The 18,833-nt window shown below is 40.3% G+C and overlaps 1 protein-coding gene across 4 annotated transcripts in view; it reads left to right on the forward strand.

The window, feature by feature from the left end:
- nbeal1 (neurobeachin-like 1) overlaps positions 1-18,833 on the forward strand; it is a 125,880-nt gene that overhangs the window by 101,962 nt on the left and 5,085 nt on the right. For all 4 annotated transcript variants that reach the window (XM_066687875.1, XM_066687876.1, XM_066687874.1 and 1 more), the window contains 25 exons: positions 217-345; positions 504-809; positions 1,223-1,372; positions 1,535-1,692; positions 2,573-2,697; positions 3,143-3,269; positions 4,743-4,888; positions 5,128-5,261; positions 5,981-6,082; positions 6,815-6,910; positions 8,252-8,376; positions 8,866-9,006; positions 9,354-9,484; positions 9,984-10,093; positions 10,786-10,903; positions 11,036-11,133; positions 11,470-11,586; positions 11,935-12,024; positions 12,659-12,768; positions 13,392-13,564; positions 14,577-14,671; positions 15,093-15,209; positions 17,412-17,573; positions 17,750-17,898; positions 18,367-18,502. In XM_066687875.1, coding sequence (XP_066543972.1) covers positions 217-345; positions 504-809; positions 1,223-1,372; positions 1,535-1,692; positions 2,573-2,697; positions 3,143-3,269; positions 4,743-4,888; positions 5,128-5,261; positions 5,981-6,082; positions 6,815-6,910; positions 8,252-8,376; positions 8,866-9,006; positions 9,354-9,484; positions 9,984-10,093; positions 10,786-10,903; positions 11,036-11,133; positions 11,470-11,586; positions 11,935-12,024; positions 12,659-12,768; positions 13,392-13,564; positions 14,577-14,671; positions 15,093-15,209; positions 17,412-17,573; positions 17,750-17,898; positions 18,367-18,502 — 3,345 coding nt within the window. The remainder of the gene's footprint in view (positions 1-216; positions 346-503; positions 810-1,222; positions 1,373-1,534; positions 1,693-2,572; positions 2,698-3,142; positions 3,270-4,742; positions 4,889-5,127; positions 5,262-5,980; positions 6,083-6,814; positions 6,911-8,251; positions 8,377-8,865; positions 9,007-9,353; positions 9,485-9,983; positions 10,094-10,785; positions 10,904-11,035; positions 11,134-11,469; positions 11,587-11,934; positions 12,025-12,658; positions 12,769-13,391; positions 13,565-14,576; positions 14,672-15,092; positions 15,210-17,411; positions 17,574-17,749; positions 17,899-18,366; positions 18,503-18,833) is intronic.

The raw sequence follows: 18,833 nt of genomic DNA on the forward strand, positions 1-18,833 counted from the left end.
CCTTTAAACTCCGTTCACAGTGGCAACTTCCTTGATATCCACAAGATGAAAGTGGTAGTTGTTCAGTTGTGTGTGCTGACAGCACTTTGTTGGGTGGAGTTTGTCTTGTATTCTGTTGTGTGTCTTGTGCGCAGTGTATGCTGGCAGTGCAGTATGTGTTGTGTTCCATATACTAGTGCAGTCGATCTAGTTTGCTGAGAGTGTAGTGTGTTGCAGGTGCTGGAGGAGGCAGTGACACTGATGGACAATCTTATGGTGTGGTACTCCTCTGGCTCACAGTGGTTGCAGCTCTCCCAGGTTGGAATTAGGCTCCTGCTCGGCTTCATGGCACAGGAAGACATCCAGGTATTGAATTTCTACTTATGGCAAAGTGGTTTAATTGACTGATTTCATTTGGTGTTTGTAGTAATATTGTTTAAGGCCCTGGACTTGAAACTGAACCGTTGTGGGTTCAAATCATGGGTGTAACCTTGAGCAGTGACATTTTGGGCTCTCCTCTCTAGGTGTGCGCCATGGCCACGGCCAAGCTGAACACCATCCTGCAGACCAAGAGCATTGAGAGCCAGGATGAGGCCTGCTATCTTCTGGGCAAGCTGGAGGGCATCCTGAGCAAGTCCATCAAGGAGAAGACCGAGACCTACTCCTTCCTCATCCCTCTGATTCGCACCCTGCTGTCCAAGATCTTCAAGCTGCTCTACATGGAGTTGCACCTGCCCTCGCTGCCAGACACCAATGGCAGCCCTTCCTTCTTCGAAGACTTCCAGGTCTACTGTAGCACCGACGAGTGGAGGGTCTACCTTGACAAATATGTGAGTTTACCCTCTCAGTTCAACATATTCCAGACCTGATCCGTGCCAATTCAAGTCACAAAGATGAAGGGTCGCCAAATTAATATTTTAACATTTAGTAGATGTCTTTATTCAAGAAAGCTTACATGAATTAACAATAACAAAACAAGGTGCAGTTCTTATGCTCACATACAGCTAATTCCAACACGGTGGGGTCTTCACTGGTGTATTGTCCTTGCCCTGGTTGTCAGTCTGAAATCCTCAAGTTTCAAACCTGAACCAGAGCTAATGAAACCCATGAAGTAATCATAATTTTCATAAGTCTTAATACAAGAATATCCCAGAACACCATGGGACAATCATGCTCATTCTATTTTAAACATTTTACCTGAACTACAGTTAACAGATGAAGGACTCTGTTGGCACTTTTTCAGATCATTCCTTACATGAAACAGTATGAGATTGAGATGTTCAGTAGAGGCTACGAGTCGATGGCCATCTACTGGAAAGACTGCTATGAAGCCTTCATGGTGAATTTGCACAAGCGGGAGAGAGAGAGAGGAGAGAGTAAGCTCAAATTCCAGGTGAGATGTTAATCTTTGTTATTATTGACTTTAAACTTTAAACTTAAACTTCAAAGGTAAACTGCTCTTGAGTCTATGGTATCCTAAGTAGCAAGTCCTGAGATCCTAGTGTTGCAAAAAGGGTCCCTTTCTGAGACAATGTCCATCTCGCTCTCCTCCCAGGAGTTCTTCGTGGAGCCTTTCTCCCGGAGAGCTCGCCAGGAGAACCTGCGCTACAACAGCATGCTGAAGCAGGTCAACGGCCAGCAGAGCGCCATCCTCAGGCAATGGAAGGCAATGCGGCGGGGACTGGTGTGTGAAAGAGGGCCTTGGGCAGACAGGTAACCCACACCCCCCTGTTTTGTAGGTGATTATATGGTCAACCCTAAATCACTGGTCTAAAGACTGGGGAGCATTGTTTATCCTTAGTCATTGCCCAACTACAATACAAAGTATTAGATCTTCTAGAGAGAGAGAGTGGCTATTTAATAACGTTAACCAATCAGAAATTCACCTACCCATTGTAAATGTCACTGTGACCCATTTATATGTTGTCAATCACCACCAAATCCTCTAAATTAAATGTTCTAAATGTTGTTCTAAATTGCGATCATGCCATTCAAATGAAAGTATGTACAGAAAGGCTATCAGTGCCCCATTACCTCACAGTGTTTATAAGCTACTATCAGTAGATATTAATACCTTATGTACAAAGTCTGGTCTTTTCCTTTAGCAAAGGAAACACTGGTCCTTGAGAGCAGAAAGGTATCTGATCTCTGAATGATACATTCATTGATCTATTTAATGTATCAACAGTGAAAATGTAGTAGTGTCAAAATAGTAGGTCATTGATCATTTAAGGGTTGCCTGTTAAATCTGCTGTACAGGGTCTCTCCACAACCAGTTTTGGACACCCCTGCCTGACTTTGAGAGTCAAACCCTTCAAAGCCTGTCCTTAAAGCTGAGGGGACACCAGTCTATATTTTGCTAGAAAATGTACAATGAAACATGTTGCTTCTACTTTTAGGGGTCACCATTATATATGTTGTAGAGAATGTAGATGTTTATTATTGAAAATAAGGATAATCAGTATTTTTAATTATCTAATATTAGGCTATAAGTATTTATTATGAGGGTCATGAATATTATTCTGCAAATAAACGTGTTAATGAATTACAGTGCTTGTGAATGTTAACCCTTTTTAATTTTTTTTCACCCAAGACAGCAGAATTCAATGCATTGGAAAGTTTCTAGTGCTGAGAACTACTCCCGAATGCGGCTGAAGTTAGTTCAGAACTACAACTTCGACCCTCACAAAGAAGCCAGTGCCCTGAGAGACAATCTTGGTGAGTGTAAACAGGTCCTGACCACAGCACAGCCAGCTACCTAGTGTGCAATGGGACTGGGGAATGGAGGAGGCACAATTAGACAAACTTTACTAAAATGTAAACCAGTAATAGACCAGTTTTAGTAAAATCTCTGTCTTTACTGTGCTGTGATAGGATAGAACCTATTGCATAGGGGGGAAACTACTAATTGTTTTCAGAAGTTTGTCTCTTCCTTAATACAAGAAACATCACAAACCACCATGTTTGTATGTTTGATCTCTATTCGTCACACTGTTAGTGTATTCTAGCACTGGAGACAGGCTTATATTACTGTTTCAGCATGTCAGGACAGTTCAGTACATTTGGAACATATTCTCAGTACAATATGTGCTTGCCTGTGCATTTCCCAAGCAACCTTGTAATGGCAGCTCATGTGTATGGGTTTCCCCTCTCCCTGGCACAGGAGTCCAAGAGAACCAACTATCCACAGAGTCTCTGCTGCTGGAGGCAGTGAAACAAGTAAAGGTGAGCGACCTGGAGGAAGACATGCTGGATCTGCCCGAGGACGACCCTGCTGGGGCCAATAACCTGTAAGTTCACCCCGCTGCAGGCAGTGCCAGTTGCCATTTACATCTCGCGTACATACACCGTGTTAACATTATGACCCTATGAATAACACTGATAATCTCGTTATCATGGCACCTGTCAGTGGCAACAAGTGAACATTTTGTCCTCAAAGTTGATGTGTTAGAAGCAGGAAAAATGGGCAAGCGTAAGGATCTGAGCGACTTTGACAAGGGCCAAATTTTGATGGCTAGACGACTGGGTCAGAGCATCTCCAAAACTGCAGCTTTTGTGGGGTGTTCCCGGTCTGCAGTGGTCAGTACCTATCAAAAGTGGTCCAAGGAAGGAAAAGCGGTGAACCGACGACAGGGTCATGGGCGGCCAAGGCTCATTGATGCACATGGGGAGCGAAGGCTGGCCCGTGTGATCCGATCCAAACGAGCTACTGTAGCTCAAATTGCTGAAAAAGTGAATGCTGGTTCTCATAGAAAGGTGTCAGAACACACAGTGCATCGCAGTTTGTTGCGTATGGGGCTGCGTAGCCGCAGACCAGTCAGGGTGCCCATGCTGACCCCTGTCCACTGCCGAAAGCGCCTACAATGGGCACGTGGGCATCAGAACTGGACCACGGAGCAATGAAAGAAGGTGGCCTGGTCTGATGAATCACGAGTTCAAGGTGTTGACTCAATCCAATTGAGCATCTATGGGACAAACAAGTGCGATCCATGGAGGCCCCACCTCGCAACTTACAGGACTTAAAGGATCTGCTGCTAACGTCTTGGTGCCAGATACCACAGCACATGTTCAGAGGTCTAGTGCAGTCCATGCCTCGACAGATCAGGGCTGTTTTGGCGGCAAAAGGGGGAGCTACACAATATTAGGCAGGTGGTCATAATGTTATGCCTGATCGGTGAATGTCCTATATAGAAAGTTGTAATTAACTTTGATATGAACCTATTGTATAGAACTGTTGTAAGCACATATTATTTGTTTATACAGGTTTACTAAAAATGGACTGTATAAAACTGTATCTGCAGCTGACACCACTGAGTGGATGTTCATTTTATGTTACTTAAAAAACTATGTATGTTGCAGTGAATACAGAAATTGGGAAAACTATAGCAGCTTCCTCAGGTTTACCACATTCATTCATACAATTAACTTAGGTCTACTTCTCTGTGTGTGAGATTGGTCTCGGTGACTGCATTTAAAAGAACTCTAAACTCCAGAACATGACACTGTATTTGGTTGTATTAGAGTGAGGTCGTTATTAAGAAAGGGATGCAACTGACAAGCAAGAAAAAGTACAAAAAATGCCTTTTCTCCCAACTTGATGACAAGTAACCATGATATAGCATAAGCTATATAACAGAAGCTTGATAATTGTGATGTATTCTTATTACCTGCACTGAGTGCATCTTTTTCAGAAGCCTGTATCTTTTCCTGCTAAAACACACACACAACAGATTCAATTCTTGCCCTCTCTCCCCTCTCTACAGAAATGAGGCTGAACAGAGTCAGAAGGAGAAACTGGTCATTTCAGAGGACTGCGAGCTCATCACAGTCATGGACGTCATTGCTGGCCGTTTGGAGATCACCACCCAGCATGTTTATTTCTATGACAGCAGTGTGGAGAAGGAGGAAGGTGGGTACAGGCTCACGGATGGAAGTGAAACTGATTAAGCTCTTCCTCATTTTTACAACCAATCCTGTTTAAAAGCAAATATCAGATGCTGAATTGTGCTCATTACCTCATTAGTCCTTCCAGTTTTCTTGTAGACTTACCTGCCTTTAAAATATATTAAATAAAACATTTTCTCAGGGGCAGAGCAGAAGGCATGACATACTAGTTTGCTATCTCTGTATCTCTGTATGTTGCTTTAGGTGTTGGCTATGACTTCAAATGGCCTTTGCTCCAGATAAGAGAGATCCATCTGCGCAGATACAACCTCAGACGGTCAGCTTTGGAGATATTCCTCATCGACCAGACAAATTACTTCCTCAACTTTAAGAAACAGGTGAGGTCATAGTTTTATGGTTAAATGTGTTGGAAGTCACCTATTTAGGACCGCAACCAGATATTTTCATCTCACCCCGTCAAGTCTCTGCAAATGGAGAAAAAAAAAAACAGAACTTTGATTTAGGTAGAATGAAGAATCCTCAGTCACAAAGACTACTGACTACTGGAATTCTTATTTGTGATTGATGGTGGACAGTAATCTGGTTCATTTGAAGCTACTTGATCTTGTCTTGCAGTACATTTTCAAGTCAGTCCTTGCCAGACTGAGAATGAAATTTGAGGGTGGGTTTTATGGGTCAGGAGGCCTCATTCATTGTAACTCAGTTCCGTCTCTAGAGCAATTGAAAACCACATCATACAAAGTCAACTGGTCTATTTTAACGACTGTAATATGGAAATTCTGCATGGGCAGCAATTAAATTTGATCCAAGTGCATGAAGAACACACCACCCAAAATCATATTGTCCTCTTGAACAGCTTTGTGCATTGCTATACATTGTTCTTCGGTGCATAAAAGTCAAACAAAACAAAAAACTGCACCCTGGCACAATTAAATGTGGTCGACATACAAAGAGGACTATGGGAAACAAGTTCCTATGGACAGTGACAGTGCCCTCCAGAGAGCAGATCAGTGTGACAAGCATCTATGTCCATGTTAGTTTGTAGCTATTCAGTCTGGAAGAACACTGTCTGATTCCCATTTGTTTGTCATTGAAGGTGCGGAACAAAGTGTACAGTCGTATATTGTCACTGCGCTCCCCCAATCTGTACGGCACTCGTTCTCCTCAGGAGCTGCTCAAAGCTTCCGGACTGACTCAGGTAAGAGTCCCAAAGGATGACGTCATTGTACTGACACACTGTACCACCGCTTATGCCATTGCTGGATTTAGGTGGTAGTTGACAGGGGGCCACTGCACAAAAGGCCTCCAACTATTCAGCCAAACAGAATGATTGTGGTCCGCCCACTCTTCACTTTTTTTATGATCAGGTCCCCTAAAAAATGTTGTTGAAGAGCCCTGACCTATAGTAAATACAGACCCCTGCCATAAAGAGGCAGTGTTCTTGCTCTGCTGTTGCCACTTGCAGTATGAGAAAAAGCAGGCAAGGGGCATCAAGAGCCAGCACAGGGCATGCAATCTCACCAGGCTCCCACCTGCAAGCTTATGTGTGGGAAGAAATGTATTTTAAGTGTGTCTCTGTGTGTATCTGGGATTGATTATCAATAATTGGTTAAATACACTATTTTTTAAAATTAAGAAATGTAATAAAATAATCAATTTAATAATCATGATAGAAGCACGTTTTTATTATGCTTTTACAATAAAATAAAATAAAATCTGGAATGTATGTTGTTACAATAATCTTTTATCATGTGCACTGCCATTATGCCTTTGAACACCGTTAAAAATTACTTTTCAGTACCAGCTGTAAGCTTAACTTTGACTTTGTCAGTGAAATGGGTATTATTTGGTCGTATTATTAGTAATTATTATACGTTTTAAGTTAATTTATTTTCCCAATCACATTTCTATGTGGTTTCTTTCCCCACAGAAATGGGTGAACAGGGAGATTTCCAACTTTGACTACCTCATTCAGCTGAACACTATTGCGGGTAGAACCTACAATGACCTGGCGCAGTACCCAGTGGTAAGTCGAACCTTCTCAGACAAGAGACTTATCTTATTATATAAATCTTTCTTTGCCATTAAAAAAATACATTTTCCAGGTGAAAGTCATCTGTATGAATTGAAAATCCTATATACCATTATCTTTGCTTTGTGATGTTTGGATGTATATTATTCTTTCTTGAATAGTGTGACTATGTATCGAAAATGTCCTGAAAGAAATATAGTATTGATATTATGTACATTTGTATCTATGAAACCTCAAAGATGACCTGACAACATGAAAGACACGAATTACATGATTGAAAACAAATTAAGCATGAGATGAATTTGTATGAATAGTATAGTCATTTGCTTGCCTGTTTTTTTCATTTGTCATCATAATTAAGAAAACAGGCTGGGAATTAGAAACTATAACCAATTATGCAGCCAGTCAAATGTCCTTTATCAATTTGAGTGCATAGTTTACTACACCAGGGTCACAAATTCCATAAACATGTGCCCAAATGATTAAAGCGTGCACAAGTTTTTCACACTTTTCATACAAACTATGTATTCTTCATAGTTCGTAGATTGACCTGACTTTCCTTGAGACATTTCAACGCAGTCCAAAACAGAATTACTGAGAGAGTAGTAAGTCATTTAGCACATAGCTTTATTCTATATATTTTTCTAACACTAACATGTACAACATACATACAGCATTACAATTCATAATCTATACATTGCAGTGAGCAATTTAAGGTATCAGAGTAGATGAGAAATCATCTGACCAGAATGAGAATCACAAATAAATGGTTAAAATCAGGACAAATAAAGATATTTCATCAAACAGACTAGAAGCCAAGGCAAGGCTTTTATTCAGATCTTGTAGTCTTGCCAAGTATGCCAGTTGAAACACCTGAGGTTAACGAATTAATTAATGAATAGTGTGTTTAGTCCAATGATTCAATCTGATCAGAGACACCCACAGAAGCCATTAAATACAAAAAAATCCCTTTTTGAATCATGTTATCCACGTAAGAACATGTATTACAATCATTAGTAATAGCCTTATTTTTTATGAGCCTTTTATGTGTATTTTTGTCTAAAGTTATTTGGGTTTCAATGCACATTTGTGTAATATTGTTTATTTTTATTTTGTATTATTATTTATTCAGAATACCAGTCAGTTAATAAAATGTATTGATTCTCTCTATTAAAATGTAGAGCCAGAGAACACTGGGAGAAAAATACAAATGTTCATGCTAAATCGTCTGGGGAATCGGGTTTTGAAAGCAGCGCGCCCACTTACTGTTCCTACATGGCTGTAATGTGTGTAGATGTGCAGTGGTATAAACTCTTGCTATTCCCTTGTGCATAGTTTCCTTGGATCCTGTCCGACTACACCTCTGAAGAGCTGGATCTGAACAACCCCCTGGTTTTCCGAGACCTCTCCAAACCGATAGGGGTGGTGAACGAGAAGAATGCCAAATCTGTCCGGGAAAAGTAGGTTCCTTGTTCGGCCCCTGTCTGCTCATTTCTTCATTTTCACCTAATACAGAGACCACAATAACAGGCATGATTTATCTTAGTGTTATTATATTTCAAATAAATAAGAGAAGCAATTTTTTTTATTTTCTATGCATGTGCATTTTGCCGTTTTAATTTTTTCAATGGGCAGTTTCATACATTATCAATAAACACCAAGACACCCACTTCAGTTGTAATAATTAGGGGAAACTATAATGTAAACCAGCACCATATGTCAACATTTTGTATTAATTCATAGACAGAATGTAACAGTGGATGTATTTTAATGGCATTTTTCACTCTCACTCACCAAGATGTTATAACCCTGTGTATTAAACTGATTGAAACAAAATGGTTTCTTATGGATACAAGAAGATTGTAGGTTTATGAACATAAAGCAATGTGTGGATTTCCAGGTCTTGGTCTAATCATGTATAATAACTTGCCCATTGTCTTTATTATGAGATATGAAAGCTTTGAAGACCCCACAGGGACCATTGACAAGTTCCACTATGGCACGCACTATTCCAATGCTGCTGGGGTGATGCACTACCTGATACGAGTGGAGCCCTTCACTTCCCTTCACATTCAGCTACAGAGTGGCAGGTATAGTCTTCAGCCCACTGGAGTTGGTTTGAGGATAGGTGCAGGTCTACTGGACTGTTAATAACCATTTGTACACCTGCTTCATTGGAATGGCTTGACTGAATGCGTGAGATTACGATGTAATTGAATTCACAGCCTAAATCTGTAAACCTGCTTTTGCAGCTTCCTCTAGTATACTGTACTATACCGTTAAGATCCTGTATTCAAGCAAACTGACAACAGGTTTGCATTCTTAACCCAAAGTACAGTTATTTTTCCCCCAACTATTTTGGTGTTTACTTTGATGTGATTACGAGCATGAATGAGCTTCACCATTCAGACAATAAACAGGAATGACTTTCCTGCAGGTTTGATTGTGCTGATCGACAGTTCCATTCCATCCCTGCCACCTGGCAAGCCTTGATTGACAACCCCAACGATGTCAAGGAGCTAATTCCCGAATTCTTTTACTTTCCTGAATTCTTGGAGAACCAAAACAGTGAGTAAAGATGCTTCATTGCTTATGTTTGATTATGTAAGCTGATCAGCAACCACTTTAAATCTTTCAATGCACAAATATAGCTTGGCTTGCTACTTTTTCAAAGTTTATAATTGATTTATGCAGATTTGTATGTGAATTAAATGCTGTACTTTTAAAGTAATTCAATTAAGTAATTATTTTGAGTCTGTTAACCAGCCAACACATCTCGCGACTTGGAACTGTTTTACACCTGCTAAAAGCTAACCGCACTGCTGCAATAGGTTGAGATTCCTGCAAGTGATATTTGGTGTTCAGATACTAAGAGGTCAGGTGAACCCCTTTGTACAAATAAATCCCTGCCTAATATGAAGATCTATCTACTTAATAATAATAATAATAATAATAATAATAATAATAAATTGTGTATATTTATGTCTTGGCATAAGGTCTGATTTTAGAGTCACCAGAAACGTTGTACTTGTGAAGTATTCTAAAACAACATTTGTGATCTCTTCAGATTTTGACCTGGGCCGTTTGCAGATATCTAAAGAGCAGGTTAATGATGTCCTGCTTCCAAAGTGGGCGAAAACTCCTGAGGATTTCATCTACAAGCACAGAAAAGCCCTGGTGAGTGAGAGAGAGATGATCACTACCACCATTATGAATAGACTGTCTCTGCTTTTATGCAAACCATGGAGTGAAAAGCATTCTCCCAATTTAGCACTGTAATTCTGCAAGTCATTTACAGAACTAGTAGTTTAAAAGACTTGGATATTATGACTTTAAAGGGTTAATGTAAACCTATCCATATAATTTGAAATACCTTAACCAAGTAAATGAATATGATTAATTCACTGGTATTATTTGAATAGTCATTAGGGCTCCCAGTTTAGTATCATATGTCAGTCAGAAATTGCTATTATGTATAAGGGTGTGGTTTAAATATCTGCTAGAGCAACATAGGACCATAGTTCAACAGGGGACAGAAGGAATCTTGTAGGTCACGAGGGTGTCAGGTTTCTATATTCATGAGCGAAGTAGAACAAGAAACCATGAAAAGTGTGTGTGTGTGTGTCACCAGAGCAGTTGATGGGCCCAACCATGATTCCTCCTTCCAGCTCCCTTACTGTTGTTTAATTTCTTTAGAAATGAAACTCTGTAGTTCATAATAACCTAAGCATCCTAATTTAAAATGTTTGTTATCTAGGCATAAAGACATCTGTTAAATAAAGTCACTACGATTTAGGTACTTGAAGTAAATGTTAATTTTGCATCGCTTGCCTATTTTATTCCAAAACCCAAACTCTTCTGTTTCACAGGAGTCTGAATACGTGTCTGCTCACATTCATGAGTGGATTGACCTGATCTTTGGGTATAAGCAGAGGGGACCAGCTGCAGTGGAGGCTCTCAATGTCTTCTACTACTGCACTTATGAAGGTACTGCTGACCACGGGGCTCTGTTCACCCAACAAACATAGGCACCCTTAAACAATTTAAACCATAATCTCTTGATTGAAGAAGTCCATTGTGACCCAACTAGTGTCTGACCGATGCCCTTTTACCCTACAGGGGCCGTTGATTTGGATGCGATAGCTGACGAGAAAGAGCGGAAAGCCTTGGAGGGAATGATCAGCAATTTCGGGCAGACACCATGTCAGCTGTTGAAGGTAGCTGAGGGAACCCAGATTTTACACAGTTTTACACCATCTGTCAGTAGTTGGGGACAAGATATTGTAGTGGAATATGCATAACCGGTCAGCTTGTTTCAGGACCACTCCATCTTTGTGTAAAGTTTGCTATATACAGCAAATATTATCTTAGATTACAGTTCAAAACAAATAAGATGTCTTATTCTGGACCCCTGCAGCTCTTTGTGTAAAGATGCACTTCCTGTGAATGCTTTAATAACAGGAGTGTGTGTGTTTTTGGCAGTGTTTTGGTGCACTTTTAGGAGTAGTCCAACATCCAAGAAGGTAAATCGGGCTGTTTTGTGTTTGTTGCAGGAGCCTCATCCTGTGCGTCTGTCTGCAGAAGAAGTAGAGAAACGGAAGGCCAGGCTGGACGCCTGTCCTCTTAACATTTTTGAACATCTTCCTGAGCTAAAATCATTCTTTGTGGAGGTACTGCAATTTGACTATTTTAAGCATAAGTCCCCACCTTGTGTTCAAAGTGCTTCTTACAAGTGGTGGCAGACAGTGGTTAAGCAATTTCTGTTGAATGGGAATTACTGCCTGGCTCAAAATTCCTCCTTTGATTTTTTTCTTGTGTTTTTTTTGGTTTTCTTTGTCTGTGTGGAGGAGGGTATTCTGATTAGAGTCGTGTTGATTAACCAGGTGATTCTGAGGGTTGAAAAGAGAAATAAAGTAATGAATGAAAAGGCATAGTTCTGGCAAAACATATTTTAGTGCACAGTGAAGGTTTTGTGAAGAACAGTTTTTGCTGACCCTGCTTCTCTTTGCTATCTCCAGGGTATCAGTGATGACATCCCTATAGTGAAAGCAGTTGTTCCTAAAAACCAGTCTCACTCCTTTATTTCCCAAGGCAGTCCAGACACTTTGGTAAGTCTCTCTGGCTTGTACAAGTTCTACAGGTCAGGTTGTACCTTTCAGTGGTTACAAAAGCTATTATGGCCAGTATTTTAAGTTTAAGTACAATTAAAACAAAAATATCAAAAATATTACATAACCATATGACTAATATTAATTCCCCAACAGCTACAGAAATAAATATGTGTATGTAACGTAAATTTACCATGCTGTCTATCTGTCTCTTGATTGATTGATCTATGTTGCATTCTGCTAACGTTATTAGCTTTTTTCAAAATACCAGGCTCAATGTGAAGGATAGGGTGAGGGAAGCGTATAAATGCTGTACAGCTTTCCCTGAGTTTCATGAGTGGGCTTCAGAGACCTGCCCAACACTAATTAGTTTCCCCCAACCTCTGTACTTCCTTCTCAATAACGTTTTTAGAATTATTTTATTTTATCTATGTAAATACATAAATTGATTTTTTTAAATGCAGTCAGGCGCATGATAACACACATATTCTTTTGGCAGGTCACTGATCACAAGACTTTTTAACCTACTATGTCACATTTATCTTCTACTTTTTAGCCATGTTGCTTCTCATTCCCTCTCAAACAGTGCAGATCATGCTTGTGGTTAACTCTCTAACCCAACTCTCTGTTGCAGGTAACATTAAGCCAGAACTGTCTGATAGGGAACCATGGCTGGCTGCCATATGACAAAAACATTTCTAATTATTTCACCTTCATCAAGGACCCGACTGTATCAAATCCAAAGTGAGTGTCGTTATCATATCATCTGAGTAACAAATAACGTGGTACTCAGGGAAATTAACTTTGATCTGTGGAATAATACATTTTCTTCACTTGTAATTTCATGATCACCTATTCACACCTTCTTAAAGTACATACAATTCGGTAAGTAAGGTGTGTTTAGGATTGAAAATCAAATGTACTACTATACACAATGAGTTGTGGAGATCTGGATTGTCCGCCCAACCATATGGTTGAAGCAGACTTTTCTAGGTCTCTGCAGAAAACGACTGCATGAAATTGTGTTGTTGTATTATTATTATATTTACTTCATATAGTGCTTAAATACTGAGAATCCCAAAGCACTGTGTGAAAAAATTAGACAATACACATTTTACCTCAAGATTAAACTCATTCTAAAGTTGAATAAAAGCTAACCATGATGGAACACCACTATGTTAAAAATGTGTTTTTAGTTGTTTTTTAAAAGCACTAACACAGGTTTAGAGTCCTTAAAGGCCTGCAGGACAAATTTCAGAGCTTAGGTGCATAACTCTGAATTCCCAATCATCCATAGTGGGCCTTGAGGTAGAGGATACAGTTGGACTACTTTAATTGAACTGTGGATGTTTGTCTTTGAACCACAGAACCCAGCGCTTTATCAACGGCCCCTTCTGCCCTGGTCTGGACGTCACCACCAAGCTCTTTGTTGTGTCACATGACGGAAAGTTGCTCTTCAGTGGAGGACACTGGGACAATAGTGTCCGCGTCACATCTCTCACCAAGAGCAAGCTCGTGGGGCAGCACATAAGACACATGGGTATAGACCTATCACTGATTTTTAAATATACATTTCATGGCTCTGAATGGCACATCCAGTTAAGGCTTTTTCACATAGTGCAGGATGCGGCCTATATCCTGGATCCAGCTGCCTATGCTATTGTTGGTTTAAAGGTCTGATAAAACAGTTTTTAAGATATAAAATGGTTTACGTCACAGTGACCTTTGAATGTCTCCAGATTATGCCTTTTGTTTATGTACAATCATGTGCAAAATAGTAATACTGAAATCACAAGATACAGCACTCTAAACCACCTTAGTCATGATGTCTTAGCAAAGACCTCACTCATATCCCTGAATTAGTCACCGTTCATAGTCCATTCATTAACAATAATTGTTAACATTGCAGTCAGGTGCCATAATGGTTCAATTTCCTTTGAATAAAAAATACAGGTTTCAATGGAAATTGTTTGTGCCAGTGACAAATCCATGTTTTGAGCTAAATGATGTTTTCGTTTGAGAGCGGTCACTTTTAACACAGGGAATATTTATATATTTTTCTGGCCACTGGCATTCAAAAGTTAGTAAAATACGTTATTATGCATATCTATCAAAATATAATGCTTTCAATCTTTCTTTCTAGATCTGTTGATGTATCTCTATGACACTTCTGATTGGTTGCTGTCTTTTGATTTAATTAAAAATTTAAGTCATCTTACAGCAGCAAACCCCCTGTGACTTCTCCAGCAACAGTTCCTGTGGTCTATTATAATGCTATTAATCTTTCAGAGATGTGCCTTGTACAGTGAAGGCAATGGGGAGGTCTTAAGTGCATAAGAACATTTCATGTGTCTTTTTATGTATCATTGACTCAGACTTCAACTATTCACAGAGTGGAGAATCTTGATCCAGGCCCTCTGTCTACAGTGATGGCAGGGAATAGAAGCAGATGCATTCTGAGTGGAACTTTCCCTGAGTTGTAGCCTCTTCCCTGTCAGAAATGCCTTGTGTTGGTGGGCTTCTGTAGTTTACCTTCTCTCTCTGTCCTTCAGATATTGTGACCTGCCTGGCCACTGACTATTGTGGCATTCACCTGATTTCGGGCTCACGAGACACAACTTGCATGGTATGGCAGATCCTACAGCAGGTATGAGACCCATTACTATTATTATTTATTTCTTAGTAGATGCCCTTATCCAGGGTGTTTTACAGTTTATACAATAAACATGTCAAAGCCTTACAAAGTGCAGTAATACAATCAGTACAATATACAATCTGAATACATCCTACTGCAAGGTGTTAGCAAGTGCAGATATAATACAGTTAGTTTGTAGGTATGTGCTAAAGTGGGTGGGGGGTATAGGAGAAGTCGTAACACAATAAACGATACATAAGTACTATGCAATTGTGTACAAGTCACTTGCTAAGCAGTAAAAGAGATCTCGTCGACTAACTGAAACACTCAGCTGGGAGAACCACGATTTTGGGCATTATCAACAGTGCAGAAAAAATAGTCTTTGGTCAAGAATGAAATTGTAACCCTCTTCTTTTTCTTCTTCACTTTCAAGGGAGGAGTGCCTGTGGGTTTATCCCCAAAGCCTTTGCAGATCTTGTACGGCCACACAGATGAGATTGTGAGCGTCACTGTAAGCACAGAACTGGACATGGCGGTCTCGGGCTCTCGGGTATGTAAATAGTTTCATGAAATGAAAGGATGCTGATCTGATAAGATACAGCCAAAATATTGCAATGGATACATTGTTTTAATTTATCATTACAGTTATTGTTTCTTTTGATTGGCACAGGACATTAAACTGGAGTGTGGTTTGTTTATGTGGTATCGATAGCAGAAGAAATAATAATTGCTGAATAAAGTCCTGTTATCTAGTGACCCCCACACATACAACCCACAGCAGTCAAATCCTCTGAAAACAAGACTGGGTTGATGCGCACGTTACCACAATACTTTAATACGAATGCAGATTAGCGGTGAGGTTGATCTGCATGAATTAACCTTGAGACTGTTTTGTTTTATACAGATATAGGTTTATTAAAAATGTAAATAGACAACATGTATTTGAAAGATAGGACAGAGACAAGCAGGGTGGATAATATTAAAAGTGAGAGTGAGAGGAGATCTATCCAATACTCGCGGCACAAAACATGTAAAATAACAAACAAGTATTATGACTAATTATACTCATACACAACTAGGTTTTATGTAATTGTGGTTTACCTAATTCTTGACTAGTACATGAAATATACTACCTGTGTGGTTTACTGAGATTCAGTTATGCAGACGGTCGAGAGCGGGGAGGGCTGGCAGACTGATTTGACTTGGACGGTTGCAAAGCTTTCAGGTTTTGGATGAGAGGTTCTGGTTCCGTTCAGTCTTCCTGGATTTCGTCTCCTTGGTTTCTTCTCCCAGGTTGTTCCACTCCACTCCAAATTGTACCACTCCCAATTGTGCCACTCCGAATTGTTAGTTTTAACTTTATGTTTTTATACATTTTAGACAAAGAGAGTCTAATCTCTTTCCTTCCAAACTTCTGATTGGTCAGGTTTGGGGTAATAAAATTGAAATTCGAATCGAAGCAGTCTTTGCCATTCCTCTCCCTTGATTCCTACAGAATGTGTGTTGGGGGTGTGATGGCTTTGAGGAATATGAAAATGATTAAAATGTTACCTAGAGTTTCTAACTATCTATATTGTCAAGTTTTAGTTCTATCAATTACATTTTCAAGTCCCTCAAAGCATGACCTTACAGGTGATACAAACAAGCCAACTGTTCTTTTTCAGTAATGTTAAATTTGAGTCTTCTTGGAATTCCAGGGGGGGCTGGTCCAATGCCCATGTCAGTGGAGGATCAATTAGGATGTGTGAATAATTATATTATACAATGCAACATTAACATTTGGTGTGAAGTATAAATGGTCCAATGGTTAATGGCTAATGGTCTTTCGTTTAAGACCAAACATGGCTTGAGCATATTTTGGTTCTGAGGTAGAATTACTTCAGTGTCATTAAGTTAGGTTTAATTCACCTTTTATTGTTTGTTATCAAACTGAGGGAGAAGCTGGGTAACACTTCTGTTAGCAGCATGTAGTTTGTATTTGGGTTTGTTGCTCTGGTCTATGGAATATATCAAGTACCTTTGAATGTCTGAGTTTCACAAAATAAATCTTCAATTGGAATGTGATGCTAGTCACTGTGGAGACGGGCATGGCAGCCCATTTGTCAGTTGGGGGGGCTTCCAGCATGGATGTGTTATCTGTGTCTTTGGTGAGCACAGGTCTGTCGTAAAACACAGAAGCTGTCTCCTTAAGTCATTTAATACAAGCCTACATTTCTCGGTTAGGAAGGTATATGCATTTCAGTATATATTTGACAAAATAAGGTAGTATGATTTACAGGTACGTCCAGGACGTGTGATTTATACTGCAACAGCACAAAATACTAGTCAGCATTATACTAGCAGAGAGTTTGGTTGTGAGTTTTTAATTAGGTTTTAATTAATTTATGGAGTGGGGTTGCTTTTTATTGTGGTTCTAGTCTAGTTTTATAGCTTCCCCCCCACACACTCATGGTTACAGGCATAGTGCAAGGGTCAGGTGTGTCGCAACTGAGAGACATCTCTGACATCACAGATAGGCTGCCACTCCCAGGAACAAGCTTATGTCAGTAGTTTGCAGTGTCATAACCCTCAATTCAGTTTCCAATCAGGACAGGAGCAGTGTAAGAGCTCTACACAGAGTTGAATGATGTGTATTGTAACCAAACAATCCCACATCCTGATAAAGTATATGCACACTTGGAAAGAAAAGTATGGCTTCCACAGGGTGTGCCTGACCTCTGACCTCTGACCCTGGCTGCGTTTCATCACTCAGGATGGCACAGTGATCATCCACACCATTAGGAGGGGGCAGTACATGAGGTCCCTGCGCCCGCCCTGCGAGAGCTCTCTGCCCGTCACGATCCTCAACCTGGCTGTCTCCTGGGAGGGACACCTCATCATTCACACCTCCATTGAGAGCAAGTCTACACTGAAGGTAGTGGCCACTGTGGCAAGGAACCAGCAGCTCCTCATTCAGTCTTGTATTTTTAATGAAGATATGACAAAACTATGGCGTTAACCAACATTGTTTTTTTTTTGTTTTTTTAGCAAAACTACAGCAGTGACTTTTCTACAGAGCAAAAGCTGACATCTGTTTTTTCCTCCATGCAGGATAAGAATGCACTACATCTCTATTCTGTGAATGGAAAGCACTTATGCTCTGAGAATCTGAAGGAGCAGGTGACAGACCTGTGTGTCTCAGGAGAGTACTTAGTGCTGGGCAGTGTGCAGGGCTTTCTGTCCATCCGGGATCTCTACAGGTAAGGTTTCAATGGGCATAGAGTCAGCAACTATGACTTGCTGCATGTTGACTAGGGCTCTGTGGAGTCCAGCATTCACATTTACCTTTGTCTTTCTCTGAACGGACACACAAACATTAGCAAACATTTTCATTGATTTCTCGGATCCACAATCCAGTAAATGGTGAAACATCATATCCTGAAATGCTGAAACAGCGCTTGTTTAAGCTCAAGACAGCTGCCCTTGTTTTTGTGAGGGTTAAACTTTTGAATGTTATAAGTTGATATAACTGAACAGAATCACAGATACCTTAGTTATGTACTTGAACCAACACATGAGGACTATAAACTGGAATCTGGGATAGTTTTCCTTCAAAAAACAGAACAGCCAAATATGTATATTTTGAAACAGTAAATATTAATGGTGAAAGACTATATAGAGACTTGTCTGTTTTTGCAAGATTCTGTCTTTCTCTCGCCCCCCTCCAGTCTGGCACTCTGCTCTAGCCCGATAGCCATGCGGGTGCCTGTCCACTGCATCTCTGTCACCAAGGAGGGCAGCCACGCCCTGGTGGGCCTTGAGGATGGCAAGCTGATCATCGTGGGCGTCGGCAAACCAGCAGAGGTAAAAGCCACTGTCAGGAACTACATCTACCAGACCATGGAGAAAAGCCCGTTCCTGTCTCAGCTCAGCCTCAGGTCTCCAGCTCAGCTCCTCAGGCTTAGAAACAAACTGTCATTCCCTTCAGGGCAGCAGTAGACACCCAACGGCCTCCTCCCACCTTCCTGAACCCCCTCCCTGCTTTCCACACATTGCTGTTTCAAGTTGTAGTGAAAGGAGGCTGAACTGAATGTGTTGCCAGAAGCAAGAACTCTGTTTCCATATAATACAGTATAAGACTTTTTAAATTTTATTTTTCTAATGAGCTGCATTGATGATATTCTAATTGTTTACA

This window comes from Amia ocellicauda, chromosome 16 (assembly GCF_036373705.1).
Source record: "Amia ocellicauda isolate fAmiCal2 chromosome 16, fAmiCal2.hap1, whole genome shotgun sequence".
NCBI classification, from domain to species: Eukaryota; Metazoa; Chordata; class Actinopteri; order Amiiformes; family Amiidae; genus Amia; species Amia ocellicauda.